This window comes from Strongylocentrotus purpuratus, unplaced genomic scaffold, assembly GCF_000002235.5.
Source record: "Strongylocentrotus purpuratus isolate Spur 01 unplaced genomic scaffold, Spur_5.0 spur5_scaffold_7, whole genome shotgun sequence".
Classification (NCBI taxonomy): domain Eukaryota; kingdom Metazoa; phylum Echinodermata; class Echinoidea; order Camarodonta; family Strongylocentrotidae; genus Strongylocentrotus; species Strongylocentrotus purpuratus.
Window position 1 is genome coordinate 21,266,547 of NW_022145613.1, and position 18,912 is coordinate 21,285,458.

Sequence of the window (18,912 nt, forward strand, 5' to 3'; positions counted from 1 at the left end):
GGAAGTGGGATGGGCAGATCCCCCCCCCCCCCCTCTCATACATTGTAAGTTCAAGTGGGGAAGGTGGGAAATCAACTTTTGGCTCCTTTCCCCTTTGCTGCAAAAAACTACATGTAGCTTTTTTGCATCACAATGACATATAGCAGTAATAAGCTTTATAGTGCTCTAAATAGTATTTTTACGAACGAAATATCAATCTAAAATGTTTCAGTCATCATGTCACCAAAAATTTTGAGTTAGAATGACTTCAATGGAAAAGTTTGTTCTGACATTCATGTGCTTATTGTGCATTGATGTTATGCAACATGCTTTCTTTGTAACATAATAATCAGTCATAATTTTGCAGTTGTAATATGAATCTTTGTGAAATTCAGAACGAATCTACTACAGCATTGCCGAGCACCGACAGCATTTCATCAAGGATGGTTGAGTATTTTAAAGAAGTTGCCAATCAAATTATACACCCCATATCGTCCTTGTTTTCACGAAGTGACGGTAGTGAGGAAAATCGTAACGCAAAGTGAATGCAATTTTTTTCACTACCGTCAGTTCGTGAAAACAGCGACGATATGCTTGAGCACACAGTACACATTGAAGATGAAAGGCATTGCCACGTTTGTTATTTCAAATCATATGATTTCAATGGTACAAGTAAGAGTATTTCCCAGGTTTATCCCAGGTATTTCACAGGGCATTTCCAGTATTTCCTGCCCGGGCCGGAAATATAGGTACATGTCTTTTCCCATGCAATTGCCAACCCTACAATTAAATATTTTATATCAATTTACTAACCAAAATGCACACAAATTTAAGACTAGAACAAATGAAATCATACATCTTTAATTCAAGGAAACCTCCATTGATCAGACAAACAGGAAAACTGTCAGGGTGGACTTCCTCTTAAATCACTTTTCTCCATTCCTTTGTGACAATTAATACAGAATAGATTATAATATTGATTTGGCAATAAAAAACATACAAAGCTCTGCTAACCAGGGAGCCAGTAAAATGAGCAACCATAAAGCAGAAGTCAATCTATGTCTACTTCTGTCTATTTTGTGGATTTCTCTCAATAAATTGGTGCAACTGAGACAAATCAACCTTCAAGTCAGCATTCATGCAATGACTCACCCTAGAATTTGGTCTGTATATATTTATTTCTTCCCCTTTCTCTGTTTGTGTGTGTGTGTGTCTCTCTCTCTTTCCTATCTCTTGATTAGTTAAAACTGTACCAGTAGGAAATTTTTGATTTGCACCTTCACTACTGGACTGCTACGTATGCGCTCATTTTTGAAGCACGGTTGACGAGGCACGCTGACTGTTGTTCGTTACCTTTTCTATCTTACATGAAGATGGTGCTCGCTCATTGACGTCATATAAATGTATGTACATACAGTATGTTCCGCTCCCCCACGAAAGATCCAACACCAAATTTGGTGCATGGGACTGTACTCGATAATAATGCTGCAACAGATGGGCGATGCATAAATAGAATGTGTTCATTTTATGGTATATTCTGCAATAATTTAAATTTTACGGAAATTACAAACAAGAGAATGTGTTAATTTTAGAGAGCTTACACTTCTAGCACTCTCCGCGCGCAGAATTAGGTCAATTGGGTCCATCGTGCTTCAATGTGCTGTTTCGTATCTGCAAAATATTGCTTACGAACAGTACCGTCACAGATTGAGAACGACAGCAAAACAAGGATGAATGCGTTCGAGAATTCTACAAACGATGAGCTCTGCGATGCGCATGCACACTGCTTAAAAAATTACCGAATACGTTGCAGTCCGCTAGTGAACATGCAAATCAAAAAGTCTGTTACCAGAAGTGCCTTACATGTATCTTCGACCTGTAATTTCATATGGTGCACAAATTTGAAAATGCTCAAGTGCCATATCTTAACACTGCCCTTAGTCATTTTGGACTTCCCTTTTGACCACTAGAGACGTGCAAACCTGCATTCAGACAACCGGAATTCATTGTATAACTGAACAAGAATTTTCTTAGTCTGAACAAAATATAAAGAAATGTAGTATAGCAAAACGGCTCTTTGAGCATCGTTTCGAACTTCATATCATACAAAAATAGTATAACTGGGCAGGGCTTATCAAAATAAATTTCTTTATAATGTGAGGTGTTTTAAGACAATGTTGTTTTCTAGTCTGTATCATCTTTCACTATAAGATGATATAGTTTCCTAAGTATACTGAGTAGTCTGAACAGTCTGTGAAACTAATGCAGTTGCCACAGTTTTATGCCCAAAGTAACGTTACTCAACCCTAGGGTAACTGGAAGTGGTAAGCAATTTCGGGTTTAAAGGTTATTGAATCTAGAGCAGGTTGAACCACTTGTTATTTACAGTGGCCTCAAAATCACTTCCAAGAGCACCGCAACAATAAGGTGCCCTACCTTTTTGCCCTTCTATAGTATACTGGATGGGGTTTACTGAAATTCAATGCCACCTCTAAATCGTCCCAAACCCTACAATAGGGAATACAAAAAACATAAATTTGTTTTTATCCATGTGCTTCTGACTGTTAAAGGGAAATCCAACCCAAATAGACAACTACTCTAAAAGAAAGCAGAAAAATCGGAGAAGCAAACTGATGGAAGTTTCAAATATAAGAAAGTTATGAATTTTTGAAATTTGTAATCACTATACATATGGGCACTTCAAATTGGCTGAAGCGGTAATGTCAATGTGATGTTGTGCCGGACTACTTTCCCATCTGTTCGAACATACAGGTATAAAATGACTAAAATTTGAACTGTTTTCAAAAATGTATTGCTCAGGATGGTCTATTCTGTTTAGAGGACCTATAATAATAAGCTATCTATAATATAATTTGAGTAGTGCCCCAAGGGAGAAGGAATTTAAGAGACAAACAGAAATGAATATTTGTGTACACGGCAAATGGGAGAGTTATCCAAGTCCTATGTCACAATCCACTGACCAAATTTCCAATTTGAGATTTGCATTGACTTTAATAGTGATCTCATATTTCAAACATTCATAACTTTTACTATTGGTCCGGTTCATTTCAAACTTTTGCCATTCTGTTTCTGTTAATTTTTTGCTTTCATACAAATCAACTTTATTACAAGGGTTGGATTGCCCTTTAAGTATGTACTTAAATCAAAGGCTTTTCTTATTCTCCATTAGTTTCATTATTTTCCAATAATAAAGTTCAATAGAGTGTAATATAGAGCAATATTATGTTTTTTTACATTCTCACTTTGGCTCGATGTACATTGTAGGCATGTCACTAGTATTGTGACCAGGCATTACTGATTTCCTCATCAATAACAAATTATGAAAACAGTGGTATGAATAAATGAAGATATGTATATGAATTACAGAAGTCCTAAATACTAAAACGCCCCAAAGGAATTTCAATAATCTTTTTTTCCGCAAAGTGATATCAAAGTGCGTTCTATCAAAACCCCTTTTGTTACATGCAAATTGCATTAGACATTACCTATATTTCCCCATTGTTAAAATGAATAGCGATATACATGTACTGTATGACGTTAAATCACATTATCACAATATATCAAATCACATTATATTCCTATCTATTGACAGATACATCGAGTAGGAATAGAACATCTAGTAAGAACTACGCTACAAATATAAAACGTGCACCCTGCAGATACAGTACCGTATCAGATAGATTGCCTTGACCTTTATAAGGTTTTTTTGTGTTGCAAAGGAGCAATAATACATCCTCGCTTTCTTCCACTTACTCTCCTACCAGTCTAATGAATATTAACCTAAGAGTGGCTGATGATACATCTCTCTGCCTCAATGCCTCCACGGGACTGTTACCATGCCAACTGAATCATTATACCAACCATGGCACATTTGTCAAGCAGGTGACTCATGGTGTATCAGCCAAATGTGCGTAGGGTCTTGATTTAAATTTGTCTAACTAGAGAGACAACTGTAGCTACATTTGCTGGTTTTGCAGTTAAAGGTTCACAATACTTGGCTGTGATTTCTAATAGCACAATTTTATCCTGGAATTAATTAAGATCCTGGTAACAAGGTAAACTCCTGTTTGTATTTAGATTGTCCAACCTATTCCATCCTTTCAATCTATCAAAATATTTTATTCTACATTTCAATCAAGGGCTATTACTTTCTCCTGGCTGAATTACTGCATCAAAATTAAAAAGATGATTTCCCAACATGCATATATTATCAGAAATGAGCCTAATGGGTTGTGTGCTGCCACACTGTACATGTACATGTACATATATGCAATGCCTTCAAAGCTGAAAGTGTACCAATCACCTACAAATAAGTTGTGTATATATAGGGATGCATTCATGGAGCATGAAGCATGATTCAAAAGGCCAATTTGAAACACGGTTTGTATGAGACAGCTTTCATTCATATTCTTTTCAATACCGATTCTATTAAATTCCAGAATTTGCCCTTGAGCAGTGTATTGCACAGTGTGACCAAAGAGAAACCAGTATATCTTTGGTGGGACCTAGGACATTTTTTAGGTCAACTTCGACATGCACTTTCCACTATGGTTCAGTATTTCTTTATTTTTCTTCTTTCGTTTCCTTTTTAAAACTAAATTGCTCATGATAAGGGAGCTAGTGGGGTGGGAGTAGTCCCCCCTACTTAAATAATAAACATGCTGGAACTCCAAAGTGTACCACAATTAAATAACTGAATCTGTTCATGAACACCAATTATTATATCACATCTAATGTACACTGTAAATTTTCCTCATGAAGTAAATAAAATCAATTTTGATTTATTTTTGTTGTTGCATGTCTTCAGTATCATTTAAGAACACATAATTTGTGTACAAAGACATTTGAACGCCTCACTGCCATTGTCTGAAGACTTGGTAAGCAACCAAGGGAGTTCCGTAACAAGCTTGTCACCTTCCCTATTAATCTTGTACAGATCAGCAGCCTGTAACGAGGTAGGAACTTAGGAAGGAAGCTGTATTCCAGGTTCCTTCCTCAGAACCCCACTAAATCCAGGAGTACCAAGTTACTTGAGGTACGCTATCTCTCTCTCTCTCTCTCTCTCTCTCCACCTGGGACTCTCTTTCAAACGGAAGCTCTGTGTCATAAGAGCACATGGCCTGATGCACATTCTGTTTCGTATGCTGAACATTGGCATTTCATGTGATTTTCAATATTATAAAACCATAACATAGTGGCCGCCCTCATTTTTTAAAAAAGAGAAGTTTTTTTAAAGTGAGTAATATAAACTCTACAAAGAATGCATAGTGTGTGACATGAAAGAGAAAGGAGGGAATAACAAAACAATTATGTACAGGAACATGATTGTAAGAGAAAAAAAGAGTGAAAGAGAGATAAAGAGAAAATTAATAGTAATGATGGATATACATGTAGTACTGATACTGATCATAATTATGATAATATCAGTAAAAATGATAATAATGACAATAATGATGATGACGATGACAATGATGATGATAATAATTGTAATAGTAATACTAATAATAATAATACTAATATCAATTAATGAAAATAATAACTGTAATAATGACAATGGGAGACTTATACATGACTACATCTGTACATCACAATCAACATATAAATACACATTATTCTAGTGGCCATAAGCATACCGATCAGTTTGTGAAAAGGGTTTAAAGGTAAAGACCAGTATTAAATGGAAATGCCCCAATTTCAAAAAAATGAAATAGAAGCTCTTTATTACCAATCATGTGAAAGAATATGTTTTGACTAATACATGATGATAAAATTTTGCCGGGAAACCGCCTACTAATTGATATACCGTAAATAACGTTGTATAAACCGCCCTCGTGTATTAACCGCACCCCTCTTTTTCGCCCTTAAAAAAAAAAAAAAAAAAAAAAAAAAAACTTTTTTTTTTTTTTTTTTTTTTGCCGAGATTTTTTTTTTTGTGTGTGTAAGATCATTACGGTACTGTAAATTAAAAAACAGTAGGGACCTAGGATAGAACCTTGTGGTACACCATGTAATAGAAGAAAAATTGGAGGAATTATTATTATAAACTAGTCTACATATAATCTATCAGAAAGATTACTTTCAAACCAAGATGACAGACAAATTTGAGTGTTGTTCTAGTTTCCGAGTGGTGAGTCAACACACCGATTACCGAGCTGGGAGACATTGCCAGGCATAGCGCCAGGTGGAGGGGCATAAATTGAAACTTTAAATTTTTTTTTTTTTTTTTTTTTTTTTTTTTGGTGTACCGTGTATAAACCGCACCCCCGACTTTGAAATTTTTTCGGCGGCAAAAAAGTGCGGTTTATACACCGTTATATACGGTATTTGGTAAATTAGTTTATCTATTGGATTGTGAGAGATAAACGCATGTGTCACGCACGTGTGCGTAGTCCCATATATCATCTTTCTGTGTACAGTGCTTGTAACTTTTCGAAGACTGGGCCAAATTTCTTATCATTTTGATGATTCCAAAACCTGGAAGTACACACCAATACTTAATAGATGATCAACCTTTTCTGATCGATTCCACAACATTTCTTTCACAATGCAATTGCATGACCATAACTGGTCTTTATCTTTAAGCCTGCCTCCTGCAGCCCGTAAACGAATTGAAATGGAAGTAGGGATATGAGTTAAAAATACATGATGCATCTCCCTACAATGTAAGATTTACAATTTTTCAATTTAGTAGGTTGTCATTTGGATTTTGTGGATGTACAGACTTACAGTCACTGTTATTCATGTCAGACATTATGTTGCTCAATATTCAAGCGCCACACCATAGAGCAGGGTCAGGGTAAATAAATGAATGATTTATTTACGATAGAGAGATAATGAGATGCCTATATGCATCCTACTGGTGATGTGACTCACCACATACCAGCTTGTGATTGGTGACTAATAGCATTGCTCATATATACACCATGAAGGCCTACTCCATATTGAAGTTAAAAGGCCAAGCTCATGGTATTTGGTTATCTCTTAAATCTTAAAGTATTGCCATAATGAAACTCCAAATGGTGCATCTACACTTACATTGTACATTGACAAGTCATACACCTTCCATTGTAGATCCAATTTTTTTTTTGCAACCAGAGTTTAATATAGACAACATTCTAAAGCAATAAATCTTTCCATCACATTACAACAACAAAAACATGTTCATTTAGTGGACAATCAATTTTATAATATATTCTTAAAAATAATCCTTTTCTACCATTGAAGGGAAATACAACAATGATAACAAACTACTCTAGAGGAAAGTAGAAAAATGAGAGTAGTATACCGTACTTGTGAAGAGTTGTGAAAATCTGACAAAAACATTAGAAATTTATGAATGTTTTAAATTTACAATCACTATATTCATTTACACATGTAGGTATGGTCTCTTCAAATTCGCTGAATCGGTTATCTGTGATGTAGTGGCAGACAACTTTCCAATTTGTTCCAACATTTAAAATGACAAAAATTTCCATTTTTGAAACATGTATCACTCAGGAGAGTCTCTTCTCTTTCTAAAAGAGGACCTGTATGATTATGCACCCATTTCATATTTTGAGTAGTGCCCCAAAGGAGAAGGAACTTTGAGGCAATAAAACAGAAATAAAATATATTTTTGTACACAAAAAATGGGAGTAACCTGGACTTTATCAAGTTAGGAAGAAAACTGAAGTAGATTTAAACACACTTCCTGACAATACTGGTGTAATATATGTCTCATACCTTGCAATGCGAGTTCCTTACTCTGTTCTAATGCAAGTGAATGCATTTAAGACATGAATTGAAGAATGTATTTTTCTAATCATTAACATGATATTTCACTGAATATATAGTAAACAATAAATGACGACAGGATTCCCCTTTTCAGCCTACCGGTACCTCCTTTATCAATTAATTTGACAATTAGTCTTTATTTGACATGAAATTAGGAAGAATCTGATTAAACCTAGACAGTACTTAGCTGCAATTACATGGCAAGCAATAACTGTCTGCTTTTCTCACATTCCAGACTCTTGTTGGAAGTTGCTAGGCAACTATCCATAAACACAATGAATAAACCCTAATAGAAAAAAAAACACCTCTTGGAGTGGGTTTTTGGAATGCCAACTGAAACTCCCACTGTTTTTTGCAGTGTAAATGCTCGTGACGTGACTCTCCTCACTTCCGTGCTAATGCGTACAGACTTCAGGGTAGTGATAAGTGACACATACACACAACAAACACCAAAAAATAGAATAGGCAAACATTGATGGTTTTTATAGGTTTTCCAGTGGTGTAATAAATGGTAGCTCAAAAAATTGATAATTTTTTCAAATTGTTTTTTCTGCAATGTAAATGGCCTATAAAAATAACAAAAAGTATTCAATAGTGAACCCCTGTATAGTGCATGGATAAATCAGATGTTATCAAGAAAATTTGTTTTGAAAAAACCTTGTACCAGAAAAGTATCCAATATGGAATAAGATGGAACCCCGTCCTTATTTCCAGAGATATATATGGCAAGAAAACTAGAGTCAAGTTTTAATTAGCCTGATTTTCAAAACGTTATAGTGACATAAATTGTTACCGTAATGAAATTTCATGAACAAAAACAAAAAAAGATTATATTCTTACCTGTGTGTGTCCTCTGATGTGCCTTCAAATGTGAACTTTTGGTGTAAACTTTCCTACAACCACTAAATTGACATCTGTGAACCCTTCGCTTGGGGTCTGGAGAATCTGATCGCTTGCTACTACTACCCCTAGAAGATGATACTGGATTTAAACTACGCATCCTAACTGAACCTCTGTCCATGAGTCCACCCATGCTTACTGCAACCAATTGTCCAACAGGCACACTCACTAAGCGGCTACGACCAAGTTCAGGTGATGATGGTGGCGTGAGGGTCGCTTCAGATATCATTCTCGCCGCCTTGTAATTTTCTGTTTTAAAAGGATCACATGTGATTGTAGTCATTGAGGGAGATGGTGAAAGCTCTCCCGAACTATCCCAAGAAACAATGCTAGAGCTGGAACTGAGGCTTATCGTATCAAACCTGCTGTCGCTGCACTCGCTGTCTGAAAAAGCAAGGAGATCAAACTCTCTGTCCATGATCACACGATCTTGGCAAGGTAAAATGAATTTATTCCACGGGTTTTCTGGCTCCTTCATTTGCTTGTCTCGGATCTGACAAGGCTCGGACTTCAGCAACCTCTCCATTTCTAGACAGTGCTGCAAATACAAAGAACAAAAAACAAACATGTAGTTTTCTTGTCATGAAAATTGATAATAAACTTCTTTTGCAATGAAATAAACAAATGCATAAATCAGGTTTCACATAAACAAGTTCATCAAAATTCCCCGCTTGGAAATATTCAAAGTAATGATTATTATCAATGTTCACACTTGAAAAGATCCCAGACTCTGAACACTGCCCAGATTTATGATGTCACTCAAGCCAGGGACCACATTAGCATAAGCAGACGATGTCTCATAACAATGCACACATTTTCAGTGCCTGTTTCATTATCTCATCTTTACTTATTTCTCTTCCTTCACCAGTGTATCATTGTAACTGTTTGATCTATTGCCTCACTCTAAATTTTAGACATGGTTTCATTTTGATGACGAAATGCAGGGTTACCTAAAGAAATCAGTTGTAGCTTCACTATGGCTTGTAAGAAAGATGCCATTGTACATTTAGCTACATACACCAATACATGTGCAGCGTTTCAATTGAGAATGAATACCATCCATGCTATTGTTTGGCAGGCTTTTCCAAATGTGGGCTAATATTTCAGTCATTTTTTTTTCAATCGATCATTCATCCTTGCCCTGAAGGTTTCTAAGCAAACAACTATCACCATCAGCATCACCTCCTTTGTAAAATGGTGTGAAACATCATTGTGAAAGAATTGCACTAAAAATATGTTCTTTAGTTATAGGATGTTGTCTGCTCATGCCGGATTGGTCCCTGATATGATGTTATCAAAGTAGTGCTAAATTTGCTGGCGAAACTCAATTAAATCCAGACTTAAAAGAGAAAAACAAAACAAATGTTTAACACCATACTCTCTTTTTATTAAAGGTATTACAAAGTTTTGGTATGGGGTCATGAATTTGGTTCAAATTAACATATTGGAAACATATGCGTTCCTACAATATTCATTGATCGTTGTCGCGGTTGAAATCGAGTCTAAAGTTATGAAATTATAAATAATAAACTCTTTATGTTGTATAGCTCCCTCTCAAGGTCAAGATATTAATTTAGCTATGAAACGATGTTTCTTGACTAAAATCAACCGATTAGCTATTCCCGTTTGGAAATGATATATCACAACTACATATTCTGAGACTTTCATGGTCGCAGGTACCATTGTACGGCCATAGGCGCTATTTGAAATTTATCAAAATTTACTGGGAGCACCGGTAAATGTTTATATTCAATTTTTCTCGAAAACAGAAGTGTTTTAGGGGCTAATTTTTTTAATGCTTCTAATACATCCACAGGGGCATCCAAATATATCAAAATTGTAAAGATTCACTATCCACCCAATTTTCAAAATTTCCCAAAACTTTGCATTACCTTTAACAATAATAGTGGGTTTTTATATAGCACTCATGTCTGTCATACGTGACACTCCTGGCGCTCCCGATTATTACCCTGGCTTAAGCACGGCTAACATACGACGCTCTAGCATTTCAAGAAATTAATTCCTGCCAGGTACCCATTTACATCACCTAGGTTGAGTGTTGCAAATGTAGATCAATGTCTTGCCAAAGGACATTAGTGCCGTGGCGGGACTCGAACCGCGGACTATGTGATTGACAGTCCGGTGACATATCCACTTGACCACGACACCTCTACATTGATCAATGCAAAACACTTTTTGAAAGTTATGTATGTTCAAAGTAGTCCTTCAATACTGTTTTAATCCAGTTAATAGTGTACATTCCTACAATACACAAAACATGATGTAACAAGTGTGACCAGGGCATTACACTGTGTGCATGCATGCTCAGTGACACTATTTGAATACCAAAGTGACTTATCCTCAACTTATCCATCCTTTACAATAAGCCCACTTATCACTTTATGCTCTGTGGCGCTCAGCATTTTACAAAATGACCTCCAACTAGTTGCAACAGAACTGGTTTCATATCATAGAAATGCACTTTATACAATACATGTACTGTACAAAGCTCTAAGAAATGCAAGTGTTGAAAAATACAAAAACTCAAGGCTAGTTATCAACAGAGCTAATCATACACATATAGTCAGGCAAATCCGGTTCAGTTGCATGCTAACCTAGCAACGTAGTTAAAAAAAATATTCAAAAAATTCAAATTGTTTTGTCTGCAATGTAAATGGCCTGATAACAATTTCATGGTTTGTTTATAATCAATAAGCTTAAGAAATTTATCAGCATAAACAAGCTCTCAGACTGTGTTTATTTTGTTAGCCATGATGTCATAAAGGATATCCATAAATCTAAAATGCTATTGTACTCTGAAAGTTACAAGCATTGTAAAACACTGTATTGTCTATAAATTTGACAATTCCTAGCTCAGGGACTCTCAGATAGTCACATTACTGTATAAGAAATTTAAAGCAAACTTTTATAAAGAATCATCATTTAGCCACAGAAGCATACATATGAGACAAAAGGTATCAAAATAAAAAATGAAGAAACTACAAGGTACTATGAAGAGGTCAGTTGTTAAGTGTTGGCCTGGATGACAGCTGGTCAATCATCAGTGAACTCACATTTCACAATAAGCTACGCCCAATCAAACAGTTTTCATAGACTCACATTACAAGTGGACCCTGATACTCTATGGAGTTTTTGCTTGACACAAGTCTCAGGCATGCATTTTGCTTTGTAACATTTATGATGTTCAGACTAGATATAAAGAGTATTATACAACACCTACGTGGATCCCTGTCATTTGATTGGAGGATTGTTGGTCACATGATATTCAATAGATGGTATATTGCACGGTCGTGCATTTTTGGTTATATGCGCCGTGCATTTTTGGTTATATGCAGACTGCGTACCTCTCTGCTGCATGTGCGCGTATCCCTGCGTGTATCTGACGCGAAGGCAATGTGCATGTAATCGAGAAGGCTTGACTCGAACTTTAATTTATCTTTATAAGGAGTAAAGCATAATTTGTTGATTAACGTTCTATTAGGTCTTCTTCGATGTTGTATAAAACAAATAATGAATGTTTTTCATTCGTTTAATAGTGCAAATATTTTCATTCGTTGAAAGATTAACGTTAATTCTATTCAACTCGGCTGACGCCTCGTTGAATAGAATGTTAATCTTTCAACACATGAACATATTCGCACTATTGAACTCATAACCATTCATTATTTGTATATTATACAACACCTACGTGAATCCTTGTCATTTGATTGGACGATTGTTGGTCACATGATATTCAATAGATGGTATATTGCACGGTCGTGCATTTTTGGTTATATGCGCCGTGCATTTTTGGTTATATGCAGACTGCGTACCTCTCTGCTGCATGTGCGCGTATCCCTGCGTGTATCTGACGCGAAGGCAATCTGCATGTAATCGAGAAGGCTTGACTCGAACTTTAATTTATCTTTATAAGGAGTAAAGCATAATTTGCTGATTAACGTTCTATTAGGTCTTCTTTGATGTTGTATAAAACAAATAATGAATGTTTTTCATTCGTTTAATAGTGCAAATATTTTCATTCGTTGAAAGATTAACGTTAATTCTATTCAACTCGGCTGACGCCTCGTTGAATAGAATGTTAATCTTTCAACTCATGAACATATTCGCACTATTGAACTCATAACCATTCATTATTTGTATAATATACCAATCATAGATCTTCATGTATGAATCTCATATACCGGTACATGACTCTTGTACATGTAAGTGTGAATAGGGTTAAAATGTCATGTAAAGTACTTTGGTAGTGGGCGACTATACTTGTCAAATGCCCAAGAATGGAAAGGAAGATGAAAAGAAACCAAATCAACCCCCGTGTTCCTGTACATTCCAGGCATTCTAGCTTTTGTCAATGCACACACATTTGTTTTGAAATAAGCACAGAAGAAGAACACTCCTGTATTCTGAATTTGAATTCACCAGAGCATTAAAGCAAAACCATTTTTCTATTCAAATACTAGTCATATTGATGTACTTTTCATAGTGCATCACAGGTCAATTATCCTAGATACTGTAGGGGGGGGGGGGGGAGACTTCATAACTAGAAAGAAATTGTAAACAACCATTCGAATACCAGGGATAAGTATGTCTACTCTATTCCTACCACACACAAATATGTATATACAAATAGCATAGGAAGTATTGTGAACAGGATGTGTGCGGACCAACATACCTGAATGATGATGACATGGGCTTGGTTCAAGACTGGCGAAAAACAATGGGAATTCATTGATTAAAAGCTACAACTTTGGGACACTTTGGTAGTTTTGTTGTTGTCAGGGAGATGTTACAGTTCACACCCTCTTCATGATGGAAAGTATTGTAATCAGGTGGGCTGTATCTAATACAGACCACCTTATATTTTTGTTAAAATCGCCTTTATTTATTTATTTATTTATTTTTCTTATTTCGACCCACTTTTTGTTAGCAAGATAACTTAAAAAAAACTTAATCAAATAACTTGAAATTTGGCACACATATGTATAGGCATATGGAGAAAACACAGTAAGGTTTTCAACCTTGACCTTGACTGATGACGTCATCTAGACGCCATTTTGTGAAATTTTCTGAAAATAAACTCATGATCATATCTTCATAACCAAAAGGTATTTCTCATTCATATTTATTATGCTCAAGGTCAATATCAGTCCAGTCAATTTCAGGTCAAAAAACGCGCGCGTGCGCGTACGTCCGCGCGTCAATGCGCGCGCAAAATTTTTAAATGCTCAAAATCGTCTCAAATTTATTTTGCATACGTTTCAGGTCATTTTAAGCATTTTATAAAAAATCGCGCGTACGAGCATGCGCGCGCGTTTTCGCGCGTAACACCATTAAAAAACATAGAATCGCCATTTTTTTTTCTTTCATGATATTTCTCATATTTTTTCAAGGAATTTGATTCCATGTTTATCTCTTTATGACCATTATTAACAAGATGAGCGTAAATTCAAGATAAATGTCAGTGCGCGCGAGGTCTTTTAATACATAGCATATATGGGCAAAAACATGCCTATACAAAATCCGTTATAGCTCTTTGGAATGCACCAGGATCCTCAATTTTTTTTCATATTAAGATAGAGTATGAGTCGGAAATATGATTCCATGTCTCATTTGGCCATTAAGTGTATCGTGACATCATCACAATGGCCTTGGAACTCAAAATACGAATTTGCATATTATGACGTCAGCATATTTATGTAAAATTTATTGTATCTCTGTAAATATTGATCAATTTTCTTCAAAATTTCGATATGTTGTAGCTAAGACAATTCTCTACAAGCGCAGTAATAACCATTTTTCATTTTGATGACGTCATCATAGTGAAAATTTTGATTAAAGGCCTCATGTCAAAAACTTCATAATTTGCGTGTTATGCCTATAGAAGGTGAATTTAGTTCACGTTATGAATCTACATGATATTGTCTTTTAAGAATTTGTAAGCAGTATGTCGCTTATTTTTGCCCTATTTTGTCTCAAATGTTAGTTGACCAGCCCACCTATACTTGTTCCAAACAAGTATTATATGTCTAGTTTTTATATATTTTTGTAACCTAAAAGCTGAGACAAAGTTTGGTTGATTGTCTTTCATGGACAAAATTTATCCTAGTTCTTAAAGGGCATCGGACAACCCATCCGATAGTATTTTTTGTTAGCTTGTTGTGTTTTCTTATGTCAGGTCATGTCATACAGTGCATATTAAATAACAAAAGTTCACACTTTTAAAATGTTCTCCAAATTATTATTTCATGATATCTGCATAATTTTTCCTTATGAAATTAAGGATAAGGGTCCATTCAATCAGGTTGCACTAAAATTATTGACAATGTTTGATACTAGAGAGAGCAAAGGCTAATTTCAAAGTAAATCACAAACATTGGTTTGTGCTAAAATAATGTTCAGTCTCGGATTGGATCAAAGTGCAAATCAAGCAATTACTGCATGTGCTCATTTAACTATATCATAATTGATTTGAACAATGTTTTTATCTTTAACCCAATACCTAGCCATGCATTAACCCAGTGGCGTATCCATACAAAGGTAACAGAGACGGTTAGGGTCCTCCCAAGACAGGGGTTTAGGAAATTGATCTGGGTGGCTCCGGCCCCTCCCCTTTTTTTGTTTGTTCACCCCATAGCAAGTTTCAATAGCTTTTAATGGCCCTTCAAGTATGTGAAGGATAAGCTACACTAGCTTCACCCAAAGCTGGATGCACCACTGCCCCATCATCACCAATTTAATAATTGATGGTGATGTCTTTCCAGCACAGATCATCTGCATCAATACCCCTTTTCATCTGAGTATTGGAGTAACTGAATGCAGGGACAGAGATTCCGACATTTAAATGTTTTCTTCTTTAAATTTCATTTTAACATTCACAGGACCCAAGGTGTTGCATGGTGAAATGTAGATGTGAAAGATACAGACATGCATAATACACTGTACATGTATGTTTACTACACAGCAATGGATCAGAAAACTTTGGTGGAAGATTATATTTCTGTCTCTCTTTCATGAAAATTAAACATTTTATGTACATATTCTGTACTGCACTATACATTTTGTCAAAATCTGACAATTCTGAAGACCAAAATTGTAATTCAGGGCAGAGAAGACAATGTTATGTGTGTGAGTGGGTGTATCTGTGTGTGTGGGAGGAGGTCGGGTGCTCGAGCAGATGAAAGGTCAAAGATTAATTGATGTTTCAAATCTATTATTGATAGCCATTATAAACGAGCAACTGATGCTTTACATCATGTACTTTGGTGCCAATTCTGACTGAAGACTGAAGCATTTTTTTTCTCAAATTTCATTTTTGTGAGTTTTTCTAAAGTAGCCAGTACTCATTCTAGTGTAAAATATCACCAATACTTTTAGTATCGCCCCTCACCTATGATTGTGTAATAAGAAATCCTGCAAATATTGTGAAATTATTATTTTAGAGCATATTTTCAAAGGCTGTACCGGTACTTATTTTTAACGCACTGTATACTTTTATGCCGACAAAATTTTCTGCATGGGGTAGATGGGGTGAAATAGACCTGAATTATCGTTATGCCCATCATCATCAAGTTAATGTTCTTCGACGTCATCCTCATTAATTGTCACCATAGAAATTAAAGACGGACCACCTCATAATCATACTTGCTCAAAAGTATAAATCTCTTGTTTAACTTTAATAGGACTGACACTCAGACACACATCTTTAAGATTATCACTCTTATCTCATGGACTCATAACCACTGCTCTGTTTACCCACAGATCTTAAAAATGAGAAATTCAATGTAAGTATAGTTTGCCATTTCTCTGGAAAATTAAGAATTTTGAAGAAGAATTGACCATGTTTCATTCTGTGATTACGGGATGAATTTTGTCTACATGTAATAACACTGCTGGATATGCCCTTTTAATACACAACACTCACATCGAGTGTCAGCCTATAGTGAAAGTATAGGCATATACACAATGTATACACCCTGATATTTACAATTAGCAGCCTGAGCACAAATCGGATTGACCACCATGCACTCATAAGGCCTATATGTACAACCAGGGAGTTATAACTCAGCTCTAGCTGGCATATGTTGATATTGGCCTAATGCGATAAAAAGAAAAAAAATTGGATGGCACAAGGCTGACTGAAGCATGACAAATTCTGTTCGGCTCAGCGAACATCAACCAATCTCACACTCATCCTGCATTCATAGTATGTATACTCTACTCTACTCTATGAGCTAGCCTTATCAATATGGTTGTGATGGAAGCTTTAGGTATATACATATGCGTAACAAACTTATTGTACTGATTTTTAGATGGCTGATTGCTTAACTGTGAGCTTAAGATTAATTGCAAAATGCAAACTTCACCCAATGATACACCTACATGTACATGTAGCTATATGCTTAGCTATATGCTTCTGCCCCATTCCAGCCAGGCTTCCGGACTCTCATCATGCAGATTGCATGTCTCCTTGATGTATAACAAACCATCACAGGCATGTGTAATAATATTAAACATTTACATGCTATACCACTGGTCAGGCATTATTTTCATGGTACTACCGTAAATCTCCGTGTATAAGGCGCACTTTTTTGCCGCCGAAAAAATTTGAAAGTCGGGGGTGCGTCTTATACACAGGTACAGATTTTTTTAGTTTCGATTTATGGCGCTATGCCTGGCAATATCGCATATGTTTTCTATGTTTTCTATAACAAATGGTGTACCGCAAGGTTCTATCCTAGGTACTCCATTATTAGAAAGATAGAGGATGCTATTCATATCATGCATGACTATTGATGTTTGGCATAGAACACAGTGCTTCTGCTAGGTGATGTGAAGAGGCTGGTGTGGGACACTTGGTATCATGAAGCCTTACTGTTGTTACTATTATTTGTGACAAGTTCACAACTTCTACTGCACCTCGATGTAAAATGAAGGTCCTTCCCGCGTGGGTTTTCGGCAACAAAACAACAACAACAACAACAAATTTTTTTTTATTTATTTATTTATTTATTTATTTTTTATTTTCCCCCCCCCCCAAAAAAAATAGGGGTGCGTCTTACACACAGGTGCGCCTTATACACGGAGATTTACGGTATATGGACATATAATGTAAATGCTGACATTTCTGGTGACACCGCTGACCCATTGGAGGTAGAGGAATGTATGTCACATGCAGTTTGTTATTGAGCAACACACAACATTCAAAATGTCTGTACGAGAGACACGCTCACAGATATGGACATTCACAATTTCATCAAAGCTCTATTCTAGGCTTTCGAGCCACAAATATTTAGACAAGTTTGCATACAAAAAAAGAAACACAAGAAACACTGTATTTACTCTCCATAACATAACCCTTTATTTATGGCAGACTGTACCAGTAAGTAATATAAATGGGCTACATGTACCGTAGGCATGGACCTAGCTAGGTAAGCTGCTTTGGCTGTTCCACTGGGTTGGCATGCAGGAGGTCAAGACAATTAGGTGAACAGTGACTGACAGGACATGTACGTCTCACATTCCAAGACAGACCTTTACACCGTAATCTCATAAGCCAACCTCTGTGACATCTTCATTGATTAAACAAGGTCAGTCGCTCTCATCTAGGCCTGTCTTCATAAGCTCGAGTTGGCCAAATAGCCCCCTATTTCTGATTTATAGGGAAATTAGCCCATTCACGAAATAGCGGGCTATTTGCTCTGGAAATCTTCCTAAGATATCTTGGGCTAGTTTGCAAAATAGCCTGCTATTTGTCCAGTCCGTCTTTACCAGCCCGAGAACTCAAACTAATGGGCAAACACTTAGCAAATTTATTAAGCTGATAAAGACGTGATTTGTAACTTCTGGCTAATTTCCTGAATCAGAAATAGTGGGATATTTGGCCAACTCGAGCTGATGAAAACAGGCCTAATGGGCAAAGCCAATTGCCCGGTAAGACACAGATCTTAGTGCCTGCCTGTTCAGACTATAGGAAAGTAGTTTGTACTTTTGAAAGCTCATATTCTCATCTTTCATATGACATGTTATACTCATGATGGTGGGGCGGGCAGGGTCATGCGTGACTAAGCAGGCACAATTTCTAATTGGTAAGGGACAAGGTCGATGTGCCTAACCAATTGCAAACTTTGCTACTACCTGCTCGATAATGCATGAACTTCCATCAAGATTATGGATTCATATGAAAGAAGAGAATACAAGCTTTGAAAAGATTTGCATTTT

At 36.1% G+C, this 18,912-nt stretch overlaps 1 protein-coding gene across 2 annotated transcripts in view; it reads right to left on the bottom strand.

Moving 5' to 3' along the window:
- Klf7 (Kruppel-like factor 7) overlaps nucleotides 1-18,912 on the bottom strand; it is a 51,358-nt gene that overhangs the window by 8,807 nt on the left and 23,639 nt on the right. The window contains exon 1 of one of the 2 annotated variants that reach the window (XM_030973674.1): nucleotides 8,614-9,797. In XM_030973674.1, coding sequence (XP_030829534.1) covers nucleotides 8,614-9,241 — 628 coding nt within the window. In that variant the 5' untranslated portion in view covers nucleotides 9,242-9,797. 2 annotated transcript variants of the gene reach the window in all.